Consider the following 21391-nt stretch of genomic DNA (forward strand, 5'->3'; position numbering starts at 1 on the left):
TTTTTGAGACGGAGTCTTGCTCTGTCGCCCAGGCTGGAGTGCAGTGGCCGGATCTCAGCTCACTGCAAGCTCCGCCTCTCGGGTTCACGCTATTCTCCTGCCTCAGCCTCCGGAGTAGCTGGGACTACAGGCGCCTGCCACCTCGCCCGGCTAGTTTTTTTGTATTTTTTAGTAGAGACGGGGTTTCACCATGTTAGCCAGGATGGTCTCGATCTCCTGACCTCGTGATCCGCCCGTTTCGGCCTCCCAAAGTGCTGGGATTACAGGCTTGAGCCACCGCACCTGGCCTAATTGCATTCTTAAAATATGATGTTCTTTCTAGTAAAATGTACGTTTCACATAATTTTCCTCTTTCAGAAGTAACCATGGTTAATCATTCTTTAAACCAGGTTCGTTTCCAACAAAAGAAATGAAATAATAACTAAATTCTAACCGTAGTAATCATGTAATATTAAAGATATTATTTATGGGAATAGTTGAAAGCCCTCTTTATCTTGCTTAGGGGTTTCCAATAATCAAATCAGTGCTGGACTTTTTTTTTTTAGGCATAGCTGCCCCCCTGTTAATAATATATTTTATTAAAAGCTTTACAAAATGATCCTAATATACTTGAGATACTTAGACGGCTGCAGTTTATAAAATCAAGAGTCTACCTTGTTGCTGTTTCATTTTTTTTTACCATAACCCGCAGAAGGAATACAGTTGACATCACAGTCCTCTGTGTAAATGTGTGTTTATGTGTGCCATCGTAAACATCGCTGCACTAGGTGGCAATCTTCATTACTATTCATTTGTATATGTGTAGTCAACCAACGAAAGGAATCATTAGAAACAGGGTAGGAATGTTGAAACTTAGAACTGGAAGTTGCCAGAGAAAATACGTGCCCTGACCAGCTCCACAGGACTAGTTCTAGGCAATCTGAAGGAAACCAGAAAATGTGAATGTCTCTTCCCTCAAAAAGCTATACTGAAGTAGTATTTAATATTCAAGTACTTGTAAATTTGCAGAACAGTACTTTTTAATTTGACCCATGAATTCTATTTAAATTTGTCACTTAATATTTAGCCAAGAAGCAAACCATCTAAAAGATTTCTAGTTTATTTCTCCAACTCCTAATAAATAGGGTCACATATTTTTTAACTGTTTTCTAATTTGAAAAGTAATACAGGTATGTGGTATTTTTAAAATGAAACAACACAAAGGGATATGTTTTGAAAAGTGGTTCTTGCCATCCCTGAACTATAATCATCCCTAACATATTCATACCTGTTTTCATTTTAAAACTTGCATCCGTTTTTTTATTAGTACATGTATTTCTATCCTACTGATTTATTTGCGATATCATCTAATTTAGTTTCAATATTCCATAATTTACTTAATCAGTCCTCCATGAAGACCTGGCTGGCTCTTCTCAGTGTCTTACTATTATTATAAACAGTGTTACAGTGAATATTGTTGTATATAAACCCGTACACACCACATAACATATCTTAAATTCCTGGAAGAGATATTGCTAAACCAGAAGATAACCTGCATTTAAAATTTTGACTGCTAGGGTCAGGGTCACATTTAAATGAAATTAGAACAAAGGAATTGCCTAATTTTCTTTGATAGCAATCTATTCCAGTATGCACCGTGAGTCACAAAGGAAAGCAAAACTGTCAAGAACTTTCTTCTCGGACTTTTGGTTTAATGTGTTCTGATGGGTTAATAATTTGTCTCATTTCTCTTCATCATAATGACCTTAAGAATATATGTACCCCACTCTTTTTCCAGAATTAACCACAACTTTTCACAGTAACTGAATCAGTGCCACAATGGTACATTCAACCAGTGGGGCTTCAGGATGTGAAATAGACAATATTAGTTCTGGGTCACTGTTACTACCAAATACTTCCTTGACCCTTTAAGTCTGTATATTTTTATCTGTAAAGTGACATCCATAGATGTCACTGTACACTTCATAGAAATGAGTACACAGAATAATACTCATGGCAGGGCTGGGTGCCACCGGTGGCTCATGCCTATAGTTCCAGCACTTTGGGAGGCTGAGGCAGGCAGATCACTTGAACCTGGGAGGCAGAGGTTGCAGTGAGCCGAGATCTCGCCTCTGCACTCCAGCCAGGGTGACAGAGCGAGACCCTGTCTCAAAAAAAAAAAAAAAGAAATAATACTTGCAGCACCACTGGCCACACTGTAAAATTCAGGTTCAGAAAAACAGGGTAAGTCACAGACAGCAACCCTTCCAGCATTTATTTTCTTTGCATCCATGTGCAATTTGAGAAAATTTACTTTTAGAAAGAACTCTGTTAAAGATACAGACGATACAGTACTTTTTATTCAGAAAGTTTCTGCATAAAGGTGATAGTCTTTTGACTTAATATATTCTTGTCTCCTACGTTGTGTTTTTGGAATGAATTAAGATCATTATTTAGAGGATAATAATCTGGGTTATATTTGTGTCATCAGATTGAATTTTCATTGCACATGCTACATAATGTCAATTATTATAACCAAATAATAACAAAGGGAAAGAAAACCAAATATGGATGAATAATAAGGAAAAGCTGGCCTATAGAAAATACCAAACCAGGTAACAGTAGCAAAGTTTAAGCCAATGTTGTTTTAAAATGTCATGTACGTGGAAAACATTTAACTTTAGTTTTCTTTGGGTGGTGGTTAAAAGTTATAAGTGATTAAAAGTTTTTTTTCTTTTCTGCAGTGAACATGATGTGACCTTGCAATTTAAAAGCCAACGCCCTTTTAAGAAAGATATGTCTATGAGTAGTCCTCCAACTTCATTTTCTCTCGTTTCTTCTTCCCTCACTTTTCTAAGTTTTTCTTCATTAACCTCATTTTTCTTTAGCTTGTTTGCATGCTTTCTTGCTTTTGTGTTTTTGTTTTTCCTGGGTATGATAGAGAATTAGTCCCACTCTCCAAGTATGTAAATCAAGGAGTGAATTTTCAAGTAGACAAAAATGATGTACAGCATCCTTGCGTTCTCCACCCATCTCTGCATTTGTTAGCTCTTGTTTTAGCTGGGAAAAGCCAGTTACCACCATTTTAACGTTTCAGGTGTTCTTCATTCATTTCGAAAAGCTGACTGATTAAAGAAATAAGGATAATCCTCTATGAATTATCCTGAACTGACTTATAATATATTGTTTGAATCCCTGTTATCACCTTCTGTTTCTTTAACAATATTTTGTAAAGTGTGTTTCACATAACAGCAGATAATCACCAGAATGGGAGTGAATGACTTGTGGCAAATTTTGGAGCCTGTTAAGCAACACATTCCCTTGCGTAATCTTGGTGGGAAAACCATTGCAGTTGATCTGAGTCTCTGGGTGTGTGAGGCACAGACGGTCAAAAAAATGATGGGCAGCGTCGTGAAGCCCCACCTCAGGTATAGTGAAAGTTCTTGGTGTCTTGATTTTGTTTCACCTTTTTTTCTTTTGTTGTTGTTATTCTTTTATGTTTTGAGGTTTCAAGATCTATTTAACATGTGTAGATTCACTATCTTTATATTAAGGACTCAGATTTGTACCTCATACCCTTTGAGCTCCAGATTCACATATCTATCTCCTACTTAATGTATCCACTAGGATGCTTCAGATACTAAAAGCCAGAGATTTGGGAGACATTTTCTCCCTATTCTACTTCTCTCCACATCAGTAAGTCTTGCTAGTTCTACCTCCAAAATATACTTTGTGTTCACAAACTTATCTCAGTGTCCAGAGACACCCAACCACCTCAGTCTATGCCGACCTCATCTCTCATCTGTACTCCTGAAGTGCCATCTTCACTAGTTTCTTGCTCTTGGCCTCCCCTACCTCAAACCATTTTCCACATAGCAATTAGAATAATCATAAATCTCTGTTGCTTAAAAATATTCAGTGGTTTGGCTGGGTGCAGTGGCTCACGCCTGTAATCCCAGCACTTTGGGAGGCCGAGGTGGGTGGATCACGAGGTCAGGAATTTGAGACCAGCCTGGCCAAGATGGAGAAACCCCGTCTCTACTAAAAATAAAAAAATTAGCTGGGTGTGGTGGCGGGTGCCTGTAATCCCAGCTACTTGGGATGCTGAGGCAGGAGAATCACTTGAACCTGGGAGGCGGAGGTTGCAGTGAGCCGGAGGTTGCAGTGAGCCGAGATCACGCCACTGCACTCTAGCCTGGGCAACAGAGTGAGACTCCGTCTCAAAAAAAAAAAAAAAAATCAGTGTTTTTGGCCAGGCACAGTGGCTCACACTTGTATTCCTAGCATTTTGTGAGGCTGAGATGGGCGGATTATTTGAGCTCAGGAGTTCAAGACCAGCCTGGGCAACATGGTGAAACCCCATCTCTACAAAAAATACAGAAAGCCGGACATGGTGTCACACACCTGTAGTCCCAACTACTTGGGGACTGAGGCGAGAAGATCACTTGAGCCAGGAGGTTAAGGCTGCACTGAGACGAGATCATGCCACTGCACTCCAACCTGAGTAACAGAGTGAGACTCTTGTCAAAGAAAAAAAAAAGTGGTTTTCCACTCTAATTAAAACCTTAAGTAAAATGTTATTACATTAAAGTTTTTGATACTAATGTTCTTGCCTTTATGTTATACTATTTTGACTTTTACTGTGAGTGTATGATGATTAATATATTACTAATTTATATATTTTAGGAACTTATTTTTTCGTATCTCATATTTAACACAAATGGATGTAAAACTGGTGTTTGTTATGGAAGGGGAACCACCAAAGCTGAAAGCTGATGTCATAAGCAAGAGGAATCAGACTCGGTATGGGTCTTCTGGAAAATCGTGGTCTCAGAAAACAGGGAGATCACATTTTAAATCAGTCTTAAGAGAGGTGAGCATTCAGATTTCATTCAGTAATTCTGGTTTGATTTAAAGGGTACATTTTACTCTTAATAGTTTGTCATCTTTTATACTTATTAATTTTATTGTGACTAGCCAGCCAGTGTGCATAGAGAGAAGAGCTTATTTTTTAGAGTGAAATTGACCTGAGTTTCATTCCTGGCACTGGCATATAGAAACTCTGAGACATTGAGCAAAATTTATAACCTATCTCTACCTTGTATGTTATCTTGTGAAATGACAACAGCAATACTCAGCTGGGATGAGATAAAAATAAGAGAAAGTATATCCAAAGCAACTAGTACATAGCAGGAACTTGATCATATTACCTTTTATAACACCTTCAGGACTTAAAGAATTCCCAGAATACATGAGATCTCATTAATTCGCACTTCACTCATTCAGAATTCATGATAGTTCATATACAGAATACATGTTTGGCTTCCCTTAGGGCTTGTAATTTTAAAAACTAATTATTGTTACATTACTATGTATTCTTTGTATGTTACTTTAATATTGCTATATTTTATATTTGTATAAAACTTAAGAAAGAAATCACCTATAATATATAATTAAAATAGGAAGGTTTTTTTTTGTGTGTTGTTTTGTTTTTTTTTTTTTTTTGAGAAGTAGTCTTGCTCTGTCGCCAGGCTGGAGTGCAGTGGCGCGATCTCCGCTCACTGCAGGCTCCACCTCCCGGGTTCTCGCCATTCTCCTGCCTCAGCTTCCCGAGTAGCTGGGACTACAGGCACCCACCACCACACCCAGCTATTTTTTTGTGTGTGTTTTTTAGTAGAAACAGGGTTTCACCATGTTAGCTAGGATGGTCTTCATCTCCTGACTTTGTGATCCACCCGCCTCCCAAAGTGCTGGGCCTGTAGGCGTGCACCACAGCGCCCAGCCTTTTTTGTCTGTTTTCAAGTGTGTGTAAAGAGTTGTAGTGGTACACATGATTTTTAACCTGGCCTTTTCACTTAATGCTTCATGTTGTCATATCTCCCTTTTTGTCACATTCTAGTCGAAATCATAACTTGTAGTGATTGTGCAACATGTATGAAGCTATGAATCATACCCCCGATTGTATATGTCATTTACTTTTTTAGTTTTTCTCTACTATACATGAAAGTGTAATGAACATTTTTTGTGTATATAATGTTTTCTTGTGATTTGAAATTTTAGATAAAATTACCCAATGTTGGATGGATGGGTCAAAGTTTTGGAATGATTTTATTGCTCTTGCTGGTTAATTTCTGCTAATACAGATGTCAGAGAAGCAGTGTCAGTGCATTCACAAGAACATTGGATGTTAGGAGGCTTGTCTTTATAATATTTAGTGTGCAACAACAAAGATATTTAATATGCATTTGTCTTTTAATAGTAACGTTAAACATTTCACCTATTTTTAGTCCCCCTTTGGGTAATGGCTATCATGTCCTTCACCCACTACCTCTTGAGGTTTTAATTTTTCTTTTGTGCAAGTTCTTTATGTTTTAAGGATATAAGCTTTTATCATATTTGCTTTGAATTTGTTTTCTTTTAATTTTAGTTAAAATAATTATGCCATTTTCTCCTCGTCTGAAATTTTATTTTCTACGCTTACGTTTAAAAATAGTTTTCAATTAGTGAATATTCCACTTTAATGACTATCAGCAGTTGAAGAAAATATCTGTGCTGAGTTCTAATTACTTCTTGTATAATCAGTTCCTGGAAATATTCATGGTCCTCAATCTTAGAGTGTTAAAGAACCAGCATAAAAAGAGATGTCCATGTCTTCTTAAGAAAATTGCTCCATTCCTGTTTCTTTATTGCTGCAGTAATTACGGTGTTCTTAGGCATTTTGTGTCAGTTCAGTATTGCCTATTCGTCATTTTTATATTTCTATACTCTTCAGTTACTAGGCCCTGCTTCCTCCTAATCCACTGCCATCTTTTGGGTATTAGCATGAAAAGCACAAATTAGTCCTCCTCCAGTACCACTTCCACTCCACATGGTAGAGATATAGAGTGGGAAAAATTGCAACAGCCTTATAGGAAATTCTGTGCTGGTTCTTTGAAAAAAATTGAAGTGGCAAATAGTATAAGAAGTTGAAATAACTGTATTATGCAAGGCTACTTTTTACCTAGGGGTAAGGTGGAAGCAACACTGTCACGAAACTGTCTCTGTAAATTCACAGGGCCAGCGTCCTGAAAAGCAATATTTTTCAACATAGTACTTTGACTTTTTGAACCTTGTCCATCTTGGTGGATAGAGGTATTTATTATGTGATGTGGCATGGAAGTCAAAGCAAGAGATGATGTTTATTCTGTCAGTCTCTAGAAACTACTAAGTAGCCTTTTCTCCCCACCATACTCAGTAGTCCCTGATAGAGAATGATACATGACAAAAAGGAATGGTGTATGACAAGAAAGAAGGAACTAGGCTATAAGGCTACTAGACTACTAGCTACCCAGCTGGGTTAAAATCATAAACCAAAGGAAACTCACAGCAAATTATTTGTGCATCAGCATAATGATGTAATCATTCTGCACAAACATTTGTTTTCCTAGGAGGACACTGACAGCTGACTCCTCCACAGTTTCCCACAATATGAGAATTTCATTGTACAGAGAAGGCAAGATGAGAAAAAGATGCAAACATTAAAATTCAAGCCAAAACTGTATGATAGCATCTTCTTTGGAAGTATGCATATTGGGTTGACCATCATGTGAGAAAAATTATTGAAGTTTTGTAGATGTAATTTTTTTTTTTTTTTTTTGAGACGGAAGTCTCGCTCTGTCACCCAGGCTGTAGTGCAATGGTGCGATCTCGGCTCACTGCAACCTCCACCTCCCGGGTTCAAGTGATTTTCCTGCCTCAGCCTCCCAAGTAGCTGGGATTACAGGCATGCACCACCATGCCCAGCTAATTTTTGTATTTTTAGTAGAGACGGGGTTTCACCATGTTGGCCAGGATGGTCTCAATCTGTTGACCTCGTGATCTGCCCACCTCGGCCTCCCAAAGTGCTGGGATTACAGGCGTGAGCCACCGCGCCCGGCTCTTTGTAGATGTAAATCTTAATGTGATTAATTATTAAAGATATTTTCAGAATCTGACAATAGCAATGAAATGTGAAGATGGATTACTTTGTAATTTACATTAAAATCTTAATTTTTTATTACAGAAAAATTTAAATCAACACAAAAGTAACCCATTACCAATCTTAAACCGTTATCTTGGCTCATCTTGTTTCATCTATTCCCCTACCCACACATCATTTTGAAGCAAATCCTAGACATAATATTGTATCGTTCCCAGTATTTCATCTTTTCTAAAAGATGATTCCTTAAAAAAAAAGAAACATAACCACAATGTAATTTTTATTAGCATACCTAAAAGTTTGGCAGTTCATTCCTTAAAGCCCTCAAATATTGTCATTATTCAAATTTCCAAGTGTTTCTTAAATATCGTAATTTTTAAAACACCAAAATGGCTACTATTAATATTTGTAATACAGAAATACGTTTAATAGTAAACAAATGAGCAGTGAAAACATGCTCTAACATCTTGCTTTTTGTTTTCAGTGCCTCGATATGCTCGAATGCTTAGGAATCCCCTGGGTTCAGGCTGCTGGGGAAGCTGAAGCCATGTGTGCTTATCTCAATGCTGGTGGTCATGTCGATGGCTGCCTCACCAATGATGGCGATACTTTCCTTTATGGGGCCCAGACTGTTTACAGGAATTTCACTATGAATACAAAGGTGTTTATTTTCTTTCTCTTTTTCAGCATTTGTTTACGAACTACCTTTTTTAAAGGGCTGATTAAATGAAATAGTAGATATAAAGTGCCTACTGTAATGCCTTGCACATAGCAATTGCTAAATAAAATGTTTACTATTATTAAAAATCATTGCCACGTAGTTCATTGTCTTCAAAATATGGATTTACCTCATAAGAACTTGACTTGTTTGTTTCACATGGTTTGATTCTAAATTATTTTCAAAAATACATCATGAATTGCGTATGGAAATGTGTTGCTTTGATCCTGAATTTCCAGTTTAGTATTTCATCCTCAGAAATACCTCCAAATATGCAAAGAGAGAGAGAGATAAAGATGTTCACTGTAGCATTGTTAGTAATTACAAGAATTTGGCAAGCAACCCAAGTGTTCATTGATAGGGACATGGTTAAATACTTCACACTTACTGGTTCCCAGTTGGCGAGATACCACCGGGAGACATTTTGGTTGTAACAGTTCAGGCTTGGGCAAAGGAGACTATAGATATGTGGTGGCTTGGTGCCAACCAAACTAAACCTTCTGCCAGACATTTCTGTTATCCCTCCCAAAATGCTAATATTAGCACCCCCATTGAGAAACACTGTTTCAGAGTCCATATGATGTAATACAGTGCAGTCATTGTAAAGGCTATTATTGACATAAAAGATATCCAGACATATTAATGTTGGAAAATGTCTCAAAATAGTATTTTTATATAATCCTACTTTTACTTAATGTAATTAACAATAAATATTCATATATATGTATCAAAGAAGATGGTTTTTTGGAATAATATGTACCAAGCTATTAATGATAGTTTAGGCAGTGCAATTACAGGGAATGTTTACTTTCTATAATATATATATGTTACAGTGTTTTATTTTGTAAGATGGAAATGTACATTTTTTAGACACCAGAGAGCAATAAAATGGAAAAAAATTGGCTAACATAGTTATTTTTAAACCATTTTTGAAACTACAACTTTATTTCCATATATTGAAATGTCAGATTCTATAAATGTCAGATTCTATAATGATCAGGATAGTTTTCTTATATAAATTTTTTGGAATAATTAAGCTTTTTTTCTTTTTTGAGACATAGTCTCACTGTATCACCCAGGCTGAAATGCAGTGGTGTGATTTCAGCTCACTGCAACCTCCTCCTCCCAGATTCAAGTAATTCTTGTGCCTCAGCCTCCCGAGTAACTGGGACTGCAGGCACGTGCTACCACGCCTGGTTAACTTTTTTGTATTTTTAGTAGAGATGGGGTTTCACCATGTTAGCCAGGCTGGTCTCAAACTCCTGACCTCAAGTGATCCGCCCACCTTGGCCTCTCCAAGTGCTGGGATTACAGGCATGAACCACCGCGCCCAGCCTGGAATAATTAAACATTTAAAGATAACACTGACAAATTATTTTTGTAATGTTGTTTAATGTATAAATATGTACTTTTTAAGGATTAAACTAAATCTGTTCTTTCTTTAGGACCCACATGTTGACTGTTACACAATGTCAACTATCAAGAGTAAACTAGGTTTGGACAGAGATGCTCTGGTTGGATTAGCAATACTTCTTGGTTGTGATTATCTCCCAAAGGTAAGCTGAAATTGTCATATTTACTTGCTATTCATAAGTCTTTTTTCGTCCTTATGTGCTGTATAAATATGAATATAATATGGCTATATGATTAAAAATTGAATTTAAAATATAATTTCAGGCGTAATAAGCTATTCAGTGACTAAAATAATCAGCATTTCAGATGGCACTAAAAAGCTGACTTGTGACACTTAATATTATAAGCAAGAATAGAATAATGTAGTACCACAGCTTGAATCTCAGTAAACCGTTATTCTAGATTAAGAGATTCACATTTATGTTTGACTATCTTTTTAAATAAATATAGGAGTTATTCTTTTCTTGTATTATGCCATTGTTAGTTTCTTTCACCCTTTTTTCTATTTTTTAGTTTTCTGTATTCTTTGTGCACATGCTCAATGCTATTACTGTTGCTAATTCATGTGATCACTGGGATAAGCCATTCATATTTCCATGCCTCTCAGCGTTGTGCTGGGTTTTGTTCATGGAAATATTTTATTTATATCTTAAGATGCACAATCTAGTGCTCTGTAACAAATAGGTATAACAGGTGAGTGATGAGTTAAGTATTATGAGAATAATCCCATTTTCTTTAATGTAGTGTTTAAAAATATAAAATGACTGGTATTGTAGGTCTTACTATGTAGTTCCCTTATTATGTTTGCACTGATTATTTCTACAGCCTTACAAATCCCTCATTTTACCTCTATTGCCAAGAGAAGTATAAAGAAGAATGACATGTATTTTTTTTTCCATCTAAGCTCAGGAGAAAGGAAAATATAGTAGGATAATAAAATTATTAAGATCTATAAACAGCCCAATGTTTAATTTAAGAAAAAATTTGCTGACTTGAACTCACAGAAACCAGCTTTAGCTACAGTGGTGTTCAAATTATGTGTTAGCCATAGCTATATTGACCTTTTGTGTTTTTTAAAACCATAACTGCTATGTGTTTACATTGTTCGGAATATTAAATGTTCATGTAATTAAATGAACTTGCTTTTTCCTGATTACAAACATAGAGTTAGGTTAAATTAAAATATTATCCAAATAATTAACATAGTAAATGAAAGCCCTCTAAAATGATGACCCTCCCTTCCCTAAAATAAACACCATCAGTGGTTTGGTATATAACTCTCTGAATTTTTTATTTACATAGATATCAGTGTAATTGTCATTTACTTTACAAATCCTGATGATATACACTATTGGGCAGTTTTTGTTTTATGCATAGCAATGTACCTTGCACATCTTTTCCTATCTTTATTTAAGAGTTACCTCATTCTTTCTTTCAGCTGCAGACTCTTCCATTCAGTTAATGTACTTTTAACCATTCCTAGTGATTAACATTGGAATTATTTTTTTTCCACTTTCTGAAAGGGAGTCCCTGGAGTTGGAAAAGAGCAAGCATTAAAACTTATACAGATTTTGAAAGGGCAAAGTTTACTTCAGAGGTAACTAATAATTACTTTCTCTTGCAACATTGAACTTTTATTCTTGCTTAACTTAATAACGAATAGTACAAAAAATGATTGTTTTCCAAAAAAGGGTTTTGTATTTTTAAACTGACCTGTATTTTGATTTAAGATAATTTATTTTTATTTATTTTGAAATTTTCCAAAGGAAGGATGAGAATACATGTTCTAAGCCGTACTGGATTTTATTTTTTCTTTTTTGGAGACAAGGTCTCACTGTGTCGCCCAGGCTGCAGTGCAGTGGCGCAATCACTGCTCACTCCAGTCTCAACCTGCTGGGGTCAAGTGATCCTCCCACTTCAGCCTCCTGAGTAACTGGGACAACAGATATGCACTACTGCGCCTAGCCACCAAACTGCATTTAAAATATATATATTATTTATATTAAACATGTTAATATATTAATTTTTTAAATTTTTTTTGTAGAGATAGGGTCTCCCTATGTTGCCCAGGCTGATCTTGAACTCCTGGGCTCAAGTGATCCCCCTGTCTTGGTTTCCCAAAGTGTTAGGATTACATGCATGAGCCACGGTGCCCAGCCACCATACTGCATTTTAAAAAATCTTACTAGCTCACTAAACACATTTAATACAATATCAAGTGCATTTATGTACGACCATGGGCATTTTGCCACTAGCTATTTTAAACCCTTTTACCAACAGGTAAAGATAAACATGACATTAAAATAATTTTGTATTTAATACTTTGATATTGTATTTTTCTTTCTATAAATTAAATGTCTGTGGCATGTTGTAAATATTTAATAATAAGCAACATTAATCGAAATCATACTTGACTGGCCTTTGCTTTATGGCTACATATTTAATAATAACAATTAATTTAGCCTCTATAGTTTGAGGATTCAGAACAAGATGCAGATTATATAGAAGTTAACAAACTATGCTATTTACTGTCTCAAAAACACATGAATTATATTTACTGATGAAAGCAATGCTTTATAAAAATTAATATTAATGATGATAGGTATAGAATCAGTAAGAAAGGAACTAGGACACTGGGAAACTTAAAATAGTCTTGGCCTCCAGCAGGTTCGAGATGGCAAGTGCCTGAAAAGAAGTGTTAAGAGGTAAAAATGAAAAAAAAATGACCATGAAAAATACATCTTTCCTATGATACTTCTCTTTTAGCTGTAAAACTGTTGATAAATCTTAAGACTTCAATAAATCCATTATTGATATCAGTTATTACTGTGCCAAAGCAAGCAAGAAAAGGTATACTTTGGCATGGGGGTGAGTTAAGGAATCATTTGGGAATTGTAAAAAATAATATAAAGAAGGAGAAGCAAGTGAATATAACAACTGGCTAACTCCAAACCATTCTTATTGAAACAGTTTCAGCAAATAAGCACTGCTGACACTTGAAAATAATAAAATTACATTTATTTTATAATCATCTTTTATTTTGTTTTATATACTGAATATTTTCCTGCCAGTTACTTTTAATTTTTGAAGTGCTATTCTTCATCTGGAAGCAATTAATGCTAATTTTTAACAGGCTTGTACTTGGTCTTTGTAGTAAATGAGTTAGAAATTCCAGAAGCTAAATAGTAACTCTTTAGTACCAGATACTGCACAGTGACCTGAAGAGATAATTTAGCTTTTTATAAAAACTTCAACTTATGTGAGTAGAGGAACATAATTCAGAACACATATGTTTTATGATTAATACCTAACCATATCCTTTGTGGCTTTATGTTAACCTGGAACTTTAGCCAAAAACGAAATTAACTTTTAATTAGTGGAAATCTTTATAGTAATAGTAATATAACATTTTTCTTAAAATCTTTTTATGAAGCGGATAATGTTTTGCTCTATTGAACAAGGATTAAGAAATGATCACTTTAGGATGATTTAGCGTTTTAGCTTTTTGATCAGTTTTCACCCAGAAGATTAATGTTTAATTTTCATACATTACTCTTTACCCTTCTTTCTGAGATAGAGAAATGTTCATAATTCTGTTTTGTGCTGTGGCACACAGAGAAGAGATTAAAAGGAGACATTTACAAATCAGTCTACTCACATATTGCTGCCTAACTTAAGATTCTTAAAAAAAAAAAGGCTGATTGGAGATATATATATATACTTTTTTTTTTTTTAAGAGATACAGATATATAGATAACACACACACATATACTCTCTCTCCTCTCTTGCAGTTCTGCTGTCCTTGGGCCTTGGGGCCACATTTAAAACTTGTGACTGAGGGTTTTCCCATGCTAGGCCAGCAATTTTATCAACCACCCAAGGGAAAATAATTAGGTGAAAGGGAATAGATCAGCCTGATACTTGAGAACATATTGGTTTTGTGACCTCATTTTTTTTTCTTTTTTTAAAAACCACTTTCTATTAAAGGTTTAATCGGTGGAATGAAACATCTTGTAACTCTAGTCCACAACCGCTAGTCACTAAAAAGCTGGCTCATTGTTCTGTATGTTCCCATCCAGGTAAGGAGACATAGGGAATTGTTGTTAGTATCTCATACCTATGTTTTAATTCTTGTTCACATAGTACTTTTTACATAGCAATGTTAATAATACTTTGAAGGGTTTTACATTGTCTTCTCCACTAGATTGGGAATTCCTTGGAGTCAGTTTTGTTATATACACATAGTAGTCACTCAGTAAATGTTTGTTGAAACCAATAATGTGATGTAGATGATAAATATAGGATAAGTACAGTTTCAAACTATGATACCAGATTAATTAGATCTTAAAATTACGTTTTCAATATAGAAATCCATTTTAAGAAAAAAATATATACTAATAAGTCTTAGGGAAAATGGAACTGAAACCATTTGTTAATATATTGGTGATTTGTATTTATCCACTTAAAAGATTCTTCGTTGTCCTATAATGCGTTTTAATTGTGTATGAAGACAGTGACTTAAAACTAATTTCTAATGTTCACTATTGTTGAAAATAGCTTGGATCTTCTTCATTAGCCTTGGTTTAAAAAAAAAAAAACCACAGAACACGTACTGGATCAGAAAGGCCTTTCATTCCCAAAAGAGAATAGGATATCATGTTAACTCATCTTTTAAAAGAAATTCTGCTATATCTAATTGTCTTAATATATTTTTATTAACATTATTATAGATAAAATCATGGAAGAAAATAAATGTTTTTATAAATAAGATGCTATTGTATGGTTTTTTGATAACTTACAAATGACAATTTTAGGTCATATCAAGTATATATGCTCTTACATATTCTCAAGACAATGTTGAAAGTCATCACACTTTCCTTTTAAAGGGAATTAAATTTCCACACCCGTGCCACAATCATCATTTGTTCATGTTCCAAGGATAGTTTAAAAATAACTGTAACTGAGAGCTAGACACTAGCAGAGGTAATTAACTGCTATATTCTTTTAATACACTCATTAAATAAACTATTCTATTAGAGCTATTCTATTAAGTAAATAATTTTTTTTGCCAATAATTACATTCTACTTTTTATGCATATAGCTTCTACTTAAACCAGAAAGTTTTCTGTTGTTGATTATTGTAAATGTATAATTTCAAGTGTCTAATTAACACTTTCAAATAGAAGAATAATTTTTTCTAAAGTGTCATGTGATAGTAATAGTTCAAGATCTACTTGAGCCCAAGAATTACTATGATGTCTATTACTCTATTCATGGTAAATGTATTGAAACCTTTCTATATGCTACGTAGTGTGCTAGGCAATATTAATTTTGGAAAATGTAGATACAGGCAAAAAGAATGTATGTGGAAAGTAATTATAAAAGGCAAAAGATACACTTTTTTTTGGGTCTCCATAAAGGTTCACCTAAGGATCATGAACGTAATGGATGCAGATTATGTAAAAGTGATAAATATTGTGAGCCACATGACTATGAATATTGCTGCCCTTGCGAGTGGCACCGCACAGAACATGATAGGCAACTCAATGAAGTAGAGAACAATATGAAGAAGTAAGTTATTTTAAAAACTCATGATTTTTCCTGGCATGACCTATACACATACCTTTGGTTGAATTATTTCCACATAATCTTTCCTCACATGTCTAGACTAGTCACATGTTTAAAAAAACTTTTTTTTCATTTCTGTTCGAAAATTTAGCTAACCTAGGAGATAGTAATGTAATAGTTATTCAAAGAGAAGCTTGACTGTTTGGGATACTGTAAATTCACATTTCTTATTAAATGGGAGGAGATTGGCTGAGATGATTTCAGAGTCTAAAATTGTCTGATTATAGTAATAACATATATATAATTTTTTTTTCAGGAAAGCTTGCAGTTGTGAGGGATTCCCATTCCATGAGGTAATATCCAGTAATTCAACTGTATTAATTGTAGAAGCTTTCTTAGAAGTTTAAGTCTCAATTCCTATTTTCTTTTTTCTTGCTAGGTTATTCAAGAATTCCTTTTAAACAAGGATAAATTGGTGAAAGTTATCAGGTACCAAAGACCTGATTTGTTATTGTTTCAGGTATCTGAAAATAAATTCTTGCTTTACCATATGAAGTTATATGCTGGAAAGATAGGAGCAGATATTCACTCTGATTGGTGTGAGAGGAAGTTTAAACTTAAGACAGGCAGCTCTTATATTTTTTCAGCATTTATTTCTAATCTCTCATTTGCCATACAGTAGCCATACTTTGCACACTATAAGACAAAGTACAGTTATGCTGTTTTAGAAGATGCCTTAATTAGCATACATGGATATATTGCATCCAAAGATATTTTGGGGGAAGAGGGTTTAATAACAAGAGAATGTCAAGATCAAGTATATAATTATGGAAGGTAGTATCATTTACAAAAAACATTGAGATCTGAAATTAATGACCTAAATTTAAATTTGGACCATATTCCATTTACTGTGTGACCCTGGATGTGTATTATTCTCAAAATAGAAATAATATATATATATATTTTATTATACTTTAAGTTCTAGGGTACATGTGCATAACGTGCAGGTTTGTTACATATGTATATTTGTTCTCATGAAGTCACCATGAGGATTAAATGAGATTATATTAACTCCTAATATAGTGGCTAGGGACATGGAGAGGTTCAATAAATTGCAACAGCTGGGTACTTACAAATATTAATAATGACAGCCACATTAATAATGGCAGCCAACATTTATTAGACATTTAAATTTGCTGTTATGTTTAACGCATTACATGTAATCTCAGTCTTTATGATCTGTGAACTGGGTTATAATATCTTCACATTACAGATGGTAAAACTGAGGCTAAGAGAGGTTAAGTGAGTTACCCAACATCTAAGAAATATCATCCTGGTGTTCAAACCAAGAGCCTTCACTCTTAATCATTATACAATAATGATTCTTCTTTAGGAGGCTTATTCTTTCTAGAATATTCTCATTGATACTACTTTAACTTATGTTAATTCTAAAGGAAAAATTATTAATATCACCTAGGAGTGCTATTTGTCTCCAAGAGGTAACAAAATCTTGTTTTATTTTTATTATATTTACAGAGATTTACTCTTGAAAAAATGGAGTGGCCCAATCACTATGCATGTGAGAAATTGCTGGTACTTTTGACCCGTTACGACATGATAGAAAGAAAGCTTGGTAGCAGAAACTCTAATCAACTACAGCCCATTCGGTAATGTAAAGAACTGTATGGTGAAGATGGTGTTTTTACTTGAATATCTTATAAATAAAATATTCCTAATATCTTTAAGCTTATTTTTGTAAAGGTGGAGGAAAGGCCTCCTGGAATAGTAAAAGCTTATAATCAGAACAACATAGTAGGTCATGCTTTATCATACTTTTCTACTTCAAACACATAGTAATAATAGATTATAAAAAGAAACAAGTGGCCGGGCGCGGTGGCTCAAGCCTGTAATCCCAGCACTGTTGGGAGGCCGAGACGGCGGATCACAAGGTCAGGAGATCGAGACCATCCTGGCTAACCCAAGTGAAACCCCGTCTCTATCAAAAAAATAACAAAAAACTAAGCCGGGCGAGGTGGCGGGCACCTGTAGTCCCAGCCTACTCGGGAGCTGAGGCAGGAGAATGGCCTAAACTTGGAGGCGGAGCCTTGCAGTGGAGCTGAGATTCCGGCCACTGCACTCCGCCTGGGCGAGATCAGAAGAGAGACTCCGTTCTCAAAAAAAAAAAAAAAAAAAGAAACAAGCATAAAAGGATATAGCCAGCCTTTATAAGACAACTGTTTCAATGGACCAGGAAAGGAATAAACGTGTAAAGGTAATGTGGGACCTAAAACTGGTTTTGCAGAGCCTTAAATCTAGAAGCCAGCAGTATCATCCAGGAGGTAAATCACTTCAGAGAAAAAAAAAAACAGGGACCAAAAGTTCAAGATGTTGATGGAGTCAGGCTTATTTCTTGAAACCCAGTAGCTAGGGTGGAATTTCTCTGTTCCTATCAGGAGATAAGAGGCTGGGGTAGACAATAAAAAACTAACCAAATGTTGCCTGAAACCCAGAAAGCCTACTGGCAATCACTCAAAAAGACTAGAGAGATAGAAGTGAAGACAGATAAAATATAAAAGAATTGAAAAAGAAAGCTTAACATATAAAGAAATATAATATTTTAAAAATCAAAAGTCATGAATTCACTTTAGATTAAATTAAGTTTTAAAACAGTCTGACAGGTTTTATGCAAGGGGTGGGTGTGGTTGGCCTTTCAGAATGCTAGAATCCTCAAAAAGATGAAGACATGTCTGTAAGCAACAGAAGGCAAAATTATAAAAGTGTGTGTAAATGGATGGATATAAAAAGTGAACTATTAGCTTAAAATAGTTGTTGAAATAAAAGCAATATAGGGGACTCTAGGCTGAACTTGGTCAAAAAAAAATTAGTAATTTGGAAGAGAAATCATTTCAAAGACTCTCATATAAAAAATGCTTAAGAGTAGTTTTGGATTAATTCCTAGAAGCTAATAAAAGAAAAGGTTGAAAAGTAATTTTGAAAAGATAATGATGTCTGAGAGTTTTCCAAAATTTAAGACAGATAAAGTTATACTCCAAATTATAGTCATAATACATAAAATACCCAAGGCATATTGTAGACATCAACGATAAAAGGAGTATCTTAAAAAGTATCAAAAAGGCAACAATCATCAATGGATGTTAAAACCATTAGATGAAAGATTGCTGGAGAGAAAGGATAGTCACAGTCTCAAGTACCACTCTACAAATTAATTACAAAGGAAAAATGATATCTTCAAAAGTGGAGAAATCCAGTGGACGTCAGTTTAACTAAATGATTAATTTCCAATAAAAGGACAATAGACTGATTTCATATGCTTTCTAATATGTTAAACTGAGAAAGATACCACATTATATAATATTTTTGCCAAAAAAGCTTGAGCTAGGCAGGGCATGGTGGCTCGCACCTGTAATCCCAGCATTTTGGGAGGCTGAGGCCGGTGGATCGACTGAACTCAGGAGTTCAACACCCATCTCTTCCAAAAATACGAAAAATTAGCCAGGCATGGTGGAGAGCACCTGTGATCCCAGCTACTTGGAAGGCTGAGTTGGGAGGATTGCTTGAGCGTGGGAGGTGGAGGTTGCAGTGAGCTGAGATCACACCACTGCATTCCAAACTGTGACAGAGTGAGACCCTGTCTCAAAAAAAAAAAAAAAGTTTAATATGTATCTAATCATGAGGAAATACTCTAATGAATCCAAGTGAAAAACATTCTGTGGAGCTATTATGCTGGACTCTTCAAAAATCAAACAAAAAAAATCTAGGTAGTTTTCTGGATTAAAATAAAGAGACAACACAATTTGAGAAAATGATCCTGATTGAATTCTGAATTGTTTTTAAGTCATAAAGGACTTTTTTTTAGGACAATTAGGGAAATTTGAATATGGTCTGTATATTGTATCAGTGTTAAACTTCCAGAGTGTGATAGTTTTTTGTGGCAGTGTAGGGAAATACTCTACATAGGCTGCAGTATTTAGGGGCGATGTGCCATGAGACTTGTTTGCAACTAACTTGCAAATGGAGAAAGCAAATGTGATAAAATGTTAACAATTGATGAATCTCAGTAATAGCATGTGAGTATTCATTGTACTATTTCTGCAACTTTTATAAAGGTTTGAAATTTTTCAGAATAAACAGTTTGCCGGGAACTATCAAAGAAAAAAGGTCAACTATCTGATAGCACACATCTTTCATAACAGTAATAGATGCCAGAAGATGCTGGAGTGATGTTTCGAAGTACCGAGTAAAAATAATTTACAACCTTGAAATCATTAAAACATTATTCATAGGAAAAGCGTTTTTAAACATATGAAGACTAAGAGAGTTTACCACTCATAAACCTTCCTTAAAAGTGCTGTTAAAGGGCTGGGCTTGGTGGCTTATGCCTGGATCAGCACTTTGGGAGGCCGAAGGAGGCGGATCACTTGAGGCCAGGGGTGCTAGACCATTCCGGCCAACGTAGCGAAAACCCCTCTCTACTGTAAATACAAAACATTAGCTGGGCGTGGTGGCACACGCCTGTAATCCCATCTACTTGGGATGCTGAGGCACAAGATCTCTTGAACCCAGGAGGCAGAGGTTACAGTGAGCTGAGATGGCATCACTGCACTCCAGCCTGGGCAAACAGAGCAAGACTCAAAGAAAAGTGTTGTTAAAGGGTATACGTCAGCAAGAGAAAAAATGAACACAGAGGGAAGATGTGAATTACAAGAAATACGTCAGCCCAGGAATTGATTAAAACATATTCGGATAATTTAATAAACTGACTAGAAAAAATTATATATGTAAATATTTGTATAGTATGTAATGATTAATACATGATGATGATGATGATAAGCCAAAACTCCCAAAGTATGCATTCAAACACCTGCTAGAAATATAATCTGTCTTCCAAACCAGCACAATTAAAATAAGAAAGTAAAACTATCAAACCAAAAGAATACAGGAAGAAAGAAGGTGGAAGGAACAAAGAAAAAGCTGGTGACAGCAAACAAGATAAGATGCATGAATGAATCCAGCAGCTATATCAGTAATCACCAAAAATGTAAGCAGATTAAACTCACCTATTAAAAGACATATTATATTGGTTAAGTAAATAAAACTCAGCAATATTCAGCTTATAAGGTACATGTAGAATAATACTACACAGAATTTGAAAATAAAAGATTTAAGAACACTTAGTAGGCAAATACTGTACTTACCAAAGTAATATAACAAACTTTAAAACAAAAATCATTATTGTGGAGGTGAGGAACACTGCATAATAAGGTAAGAAACAATTGACTTAGAAGATCTAATAATAATAAACTCTATGTACCTAACAATATTATCTTTTGAATAAACTAGAAAATCTAGAAGAAATGGATAATTTCCTGGACACTTACACTCTCCCAAGGCTAAACCAGGAAGAAGTTGAATCCCTGAATAGACCAATAGCAGGCTATGAAATTGAGGCAACAATTAATAGCCTACCCACCAAAAAAAGTCCAGGACCAGATGGATTCACAGCTGAATTCTACCAGAGGTACAAGGAGGAGCTGGTACCATTCCTTCTGAAACTATTCCAATCAATAGAAAAAGAGGGAATCCTCCCTAACTCATTTTATGAGGCCAACATCATCCTGATACCAAAGCCTGGCAGAGACACAACAAAAAAAGAGAATTTTAGACCAATATCCCTGATGAACATCGATGCAAAAATTCTCAATAAAATACTGGCAAACCGGATTCAGCAGCACATC

The 21391-nt window shown here is 35.1% G+C and overlaps 1 protein-coding gene and 1 long non-coding RNA gene across 3 annotated transcripts in view; one reads left to right on the top strand and one right to left on the bottom strand.

Annotated features, from left to right (window-relative positions):
* The window catches only part of GEN1 (GEN1 structure-specific endonuclease), a 31507-nt gene that overhangs the window by 3313 nt on the left and 6803 nt on the right, over positions 1-21391 (top strand). For both annotated transcript variants that reach the window (XM_017871421.1, XM_017871422.1), the window contains exons 2-11: positions 3232-3407; positions 4666-4852; positions 8421-8597; positions 10100-10210; positions 11591-11664; positions 14055-14146; positions 15488-15638; positions 15952-15988; positions 16075-16155; positions 17172-17302. In XM_017871421.1, coding sequence (XP_017726910.1) covers positions 3247-3407; positions 4666-4852; positions 8421-8597; positions 10100-10210; positions 11591-11664; positions 14055-14146; positions 15488-15638; positions 15952-15988; positions 16075-16155; positions 17172-17302 — 1202 coding nt within the window. In that variant the 5' untranslated portion in view covers positions 3232-3246. The remainder of the gene's footprint in view (positions 1-3231; positions 3408-4665; positions 4853-8420; positions 8598-10099; positions 10211-11590; positions 11665-14054; positions 14147-15487; positions 15639-15951; positions 15989-16074; positions 16156-17171; positions 17303-21391) is intronic.
* LOC108529247 (uncharacterized) overlaps positions 8503-21391 on the bottom strand; it is a 38342-nt gene continuing 25453 nt past the window's right edge. The window contains exons 4-5 of the long non-coding RNA XR_001885449.1: positions 11489-11597; positions 8503-8583 (exon numbers count right to left, since the gene is read on the bottom strand). This is a non-coding gene — a long non-coding RNA (uncharacterized LOC108529247). The remainder of the gene's footprint in view (positions 8584-11488; positions 11598-21391) is intronic.

The sequence above is a fragment of the Rhinopithecus bieti genome, unplaced genomic scaffold, assembly GCF_001698545.2.
Source record: "Rhinopithecus bieti isolate Rb0 unplaced genomic scaffold, ASM169854v2 scaffold_4781, whole genome shotgun sequence".
Taxonomy (NCBI): domain Eukaryota; kingdom Metazoa; phylum Chordata; class Mammalia; order Primates; family Cercopithecidae; genus Rhinopithecus; species Rhinopithecus bieti.